Below are 5276 nucleotides of genomic sequence, written 5' to 3' on the forward strand. Positions count from 1 at the left end.
AAAAAACCCTTAAATCACCAACGTAAAATAACCGAACAAGACTAATTTCCTTAGGCTACACTATTTTTGGTCAATAAAACTAATGTTTTCCTATAAATATTAAACTTATAGATTTTTTTCAACACACAATCAATCTAATAAACTATTTTACGTATTTTTTATCCTTTAATCTCTATGCCTTTATTTTTACTTTTACGCATTTCTTAACTAAATAACTCAATCACTAAAATAACATGCTTAACCGTTTTAGATTAATTAAGGAACTTAATTCTATATTATAATTGCAATCACTAAAAGAAAAACAAGTTACTGCTAAAAGCTATTTCCTTAGTTTTTTTTATAAGTCACTTTGGGGAAAAATTTATACAAAAATGTAAGTCGTTTTGCAATATCATTAAATCATTAATGTTATTTTTATAATTATACCCTTAAATATTTATCACATATCTTCTTTGAATGATTTAAATTTATCTTTTCCATGTAATTAATGAAAAATGTATTATAAATATTTAATAATTTCTTTTTTTTATATAACAATGATTATTTTTCTTAATACATATGAAAAATAAAAAATGACCTATAAAAAAAACAAAGGAAATATTAGCCGAAATCTCAATAGACTTTTCAATTCAACAATGTCTATCTAAGACAACTCCTAAGAAAATACCCTAATAATATTTAAATAAAAAGTTAGATAATTTTAAAAATATTAGATAACTAAATACATCATCATACATACATATAATAAAAACCGGATACAAGATCTTGCCCAGTTCAATAAAAACTTCACTTAGATTAGATATTTATAAATAAAAAAGAATAAATACATAAATATGAGATCGCAATTTTTACCTTCAAAATTTAACCGGATTCGTTTCATCTCCCTTGTTTGGTTTGGTATATAAATTAACGCGCCCCTTAAATCCTCCTCCTTTTAATCTTCTCTCACCGTTTCTCTAAAACCCAAACTTCACACTCTTGGCGGCTACACCACACCTTTCTTCTTCACTCTCTCAATTAGATCATGGCAGCTGTTGCTCCGTCCTCTGACAGTATCCTTCTTTCTCGCTTTCTCATCTCCGTCTTTTTTTTTTCGTTTTCATATATTAACTAATAACCATTAGGTTTTTTTTTTTGCATCCAATTTCTGTTGTATGCATGTGTACTCTCTTTCCTAGGGTTTCTTAATTTCTTGCCTTGCCTTTAGTTTTTGTAGTTCATAACTGTAACCTAATGGTTATTAATATATGTATACGGTTTATTGCTGTATTGTGTAGTCATAGATTCTCGGTGAATTTTATTTTTGGTGTGTAGTTGTTTATTTTTTCTCAATTTTATTTAGTTTGTTTTGCGGTTTATATATGTATTTTTCATTGTTTATGAAATTTTATTCTTTGACCTAACTGCTATAGAAGCTGCAAGTTTGCTGCAGAATTTGTCCCTGGATTCACAGCCCAAGACTATTAGTGGAGATGCTGAGCCTGTGAAGAAGGTAATTCGCATCTGATTGCTGTGTTGCATATTTTTTTATTGAAAGTTGAAATGTTAAAAATATTCATGTCAATTAATATTAGAATATAAGATTGTTTGTTGTTGTGTTGTGTTCGCTGATGTTTGTTATCATTTGTATGCAGAATGGACCTAGTTTTGCCGGTAGTAAAGCTAAAGGGACGGGCAAGCCATTCAATCCGAATCCGAGTTTTGCTCCAAATGGATACCCTTCTACTGCATATTATTATGGAGGTAAGGTAAGCTGTTTAAGATTGTAAGGCTATACACCCACACTCACCCATATGATGATGACCCAAAGACATGGAAAGATTGTTGATTTAATATCTGATCTACTTGTATTAACTTCTGGAAAAATGACGTGGCCATGTGATTTTTTTTCCAGGTTATGATGGTCAAGGAGATTGGAGTGGCTATTCTAATTATGCGAACCTTGACGGAGGGATGGCTCAAGTAAGTACTATGTTCTCTGATTTTGCGACTTGTGATGGATGTATGTCTTCTTGTATTTTGCCACATGTTCTTTCGGTGGCTACTTTTGTTATATGTTAGCAACAACGTTGAAGGATCGTAGACTGGTGCTTGCTGCATCCTAAACTGTTTTGAATTTTTTTGAGGCATATAAACTGTTTTATCCATTTACGTTGGTGAACCGGTGTGGCTGTTTGAATTTAAAATGATCATGAAGTATTTTGCAAATGCTTCTCTTCATCTATAATCTTGAAGTGGTAGTGAATCTAGTTATAGTTTGATTCTCTAATCTTGAATTTTCAATTCTTTTTTTGTTTTTGTTTTTGGGGTTTTCTGTTCTACTAGGTTATGATTGTTTCTAATTGTTTTTGTTCATTGAAATATCATTTTTTTTATTGAGATGTCGTTAACCACTTAATAATTGTTTTTCTTGCTGGATCTATTTACAGGGGGTTTATGGGGATAACTGCTCTTATATGTATCAAGGTTATGGATATACACCATATGGAGCATATGCTTCACCCAATTCCTCCTCTCCAATGGTTCAACATGATGGTCAGCTGTATGGGCTGCAACAGTATCAGTATCCTTGTTCTTATTACAACTCTCCAACTTCTGCTGATGTGTTTGCTCCAAATAAAACCAGTGTTGCGCAACGGGAAATATCAACTGCAACTAATGCGGACCGTGTTCCTTCTAATGTTATGAATAATGGAAACTCTGTTGGCATAGTCAATGGTGATTGTACAAACCAAAGTGGGTTAAAGTCGTTTATTACCAGTTCCCAGCACACATCTTTGAATACAAGGGATTCTTATCAAGGTTCTAGTTTGCCAGCTTGTGCCCCATTGTCAGGATATCAGAGTCAAAGATTGGGTACTCATGGTACACAGTCATCAATCCCTACAGATCTGTCATTGGTTTCTGATAGACAGACCAAACATGGAGGAAAGGTTGGATTATCTTCACAAGTTATGCCTGTCAAAGATTTCTCATCTCAAAGAAATCGGAGACACACTCCGCCGCTTCCACAGTTCATGGTATGACAGATTTGTTTTTATTTTTACGAATTCCTTAACATCATCAAAACCTCAAACCTTATAAGCTGTGGGGTCTTAATTAATAACATCCAATCAAATCGGTTATGTGTTTACTGAACAATTTTCCTTTTATATCCTTGCTTTATATATTATTGTTATCAGTATAGCTGCCGTGATGCATGTTTAAATCAACTAAATTTGAACTAACATAAGTTCTTTGTTGCAGAACTTGAATGGTTCCCGGCTTCCATCTGGAATGGAACTAGTTCCTGGATTCATGAACAGCATGTATCCAAGCAACAATATGTTCAGCCAATATGGAAACACATTCAGAGCTAATTCTCGCTTTGGCTCTTCTGCATATGGATCTAGAACAGGCTCTTACGATTACAAGTTTAGAGCCACAGGTAATGGCTATGTTGCTAATGACTCCAGAAGAAATGTGGATGGTTTCAGTGAGCTAAATAAGGGACCAAGAGCTGCCAAGATTTCTGATAATAAAGGCGCGAAAAGTCTTGGATCTGTCACATTATTACTCAAAGGACAGAACCTTCCAGTGAAGAGTGATAACAAAGAAGTGTCTCTGGTGGTTCCAAATAAAGAGCAATACAATGGAGAAGATCTGTCTGAGAATTATTCCGATGCAAAGTTTTATGTCATCAAATCCTATAGCGAAGATGATGTTCACAAGAGCATAAAATATAATGTTTGGGCAAGCACCCCCAACGGCAACAAAAAGCTGGATGCAGCATATCAAGAAGCCAAGGAGAAGCCTGGTGGCTGTCCCATATTTTTGTTATTTTCTGTGAGTGTCATGTGCAGCATTCACTCTGCAAACTCCTAGATTATATTTTGTTTTATTAAACTGCTTGTTTTCTCTAATTCCTTTTTCCCTACAGGTCAACACTAGTGGTCAATTTGTTGGTTTAGCCGAGATGACTGGCCCAGTTGATTTCGATAAAACTGTAGAGTATTGGCAGCAGGACAGGTGGACTGGTTGCTTTAATGTGAAGTGGCATGTCATTAAGGACATCCCAAATGGTTTGTTAAGGCACATAACACTTGAAAACAACGAAGACAAACCTGTAACTAATAGTAGGGATACTCAGGAGGTATTTTGCTTAGTTACTTGTTTCATTTTACTCCATGAACAAACTCTGTTTCTGCTAGATGCTTATCTATGTATTTCTCCAGGTTAAGTTTGATAAGGGCGTTCAAGTTGTAAAGATTTTCAAGGAACATTCTAGTAAAACAAGCATATTGGATGATTTTGGGTTTTATGAGTCTCGCGAAAAGACCACTCAGGAGAGAAAGCATAAGGAGCAGCAGTTACCAAAACAGGTCAACAACGCCAGCGATATAACATTTGGCTCAGTTACATTACCCAAATCTCTTGATACAACTTTGATGAATGAATCAGCTACTGCAGATGCAGCACAAGGAAAGGTGAATTCAGAGGTACTGATAGAAAGAAATGGATCCACAGCATTTGAAGATTCTTCCAAGAGCAGTTAAATTAGTGATAGTTATTTGCTGATATTTGTTTTTGTTTTATTTGTGCTTTCTTCTTTGTTTTCTGTTTTTTTTCCCTTCCCATTTCATGGAAGAGTTGTGGTGTTCGAGTCTTAATTTATGCTTATTGGACCTTGGTATGGAGTGTAGCTACTCATTTTAATTTCTTTTTCTTGTCTCGTTTAATTTAATAATATAAAATGTGTCTGTTTTAGTCCTCAATCTCTGTTTAGAAATTTAAATTTTAAACTTTAGTTTAAAAAGTTAATTTAGCGTAAAATAGAGAGTAAATTAAGTTGTGAGGTGGAAGTATCTAAAAATTAATTAATAACTAAGACAGAGGGAGTATCTAAAAGTTAATTAAACTTTGGTCTAGAAAGTTAATTTAGCATAAAATAGTAAATTAAATTTAGTTGATAAATTTAAAAAGTAAATCGTTTTTTACAAATAAAATAAGAGTTTAGCACAAAATAGATAATAAGTTAAATTTAGTTAATAGATTTAAATCTTATAAATAAAATTGGAGTAAATTGTCTTTTATAAATAAAACTGGAGGTAGTATCTAAAAGTTAATTAAACTTTAGTGTTAAAAGTTAATTAAACTTTAGTGTTAAAATAGGAAATTAATTTTAGAGTATGTTTGAACGAAGGCTTTAATTTTTTTATTCGATGTAAATGTTAAATTATTATTATTTATTTTTTAAAATTTGTCAACTGATCTCTATGATATTTTAAAATTTCAAA

At 32.7% G+C, this 5276-nt stretch overlaps 1 protein-coding gene across 3 annotated transcripts; it reads left to right on the forward strand.

The window, feature by feature from the left end:
* Positions 1–859: 859 nt before the first annotated feature.
* On the forward strand, positions 860–4754 carry LOC127126649 (YTH domain-containing protein ECT2). 3 transcript variants are annotated; one of them, XM_051055611.1, is made up of 8 exons: positions 860–1052; positions 1413–1492; positions 1635–1743; positions 1895–1962; positions 2430–3020; positions 3247–3825; positions 3920–4132; positions 4215–4754. In XM_051055611.1, the coding sequence occupies exons 1-8, from the start codon at positions 1025–1027 to the stop codon at positions 4533–4535; spliced, it is 1989 nt and encodes a 662-aa protein (XP_050911568.1). In that variant the 5' UTR covers positions 860–1024; the 3' UTR covers positions 4536–4754. The 3 variants fall into 3 exon arrangements, with proteins under 3 accessions (XP_050911568.1, XP_050911569.1, XP_050911570.1); XM_051055612.1 differs by having other exon boundaries at positions 887–1052; positions 1416–1492; XM_051055613.1 differs by lacking the exon at positions 860–1052 and having other exon boundaries at positions 1635–1748.
* The last annotated feature ends 522 nt before the right edge of the window (positions 4755–5276 follow it).

The sequence above is a fragment of the Lathyrus oleraceus genome, chromosome 3, assembly GCF_024323335.1.
Source record: "Lathyrus oleraceus cultivar Zhongwan6 chromosome 3, CAAS_Psat_ZW6_1.0, whole genome shotgun sequence".
Taxonomy (NCBI): Eukaryota; Viridiplantae; Streptophyta; class Magnoliopsida; order Fabales; family Fabaceae; genus Lathyrus; species Lathyrus oleraceus.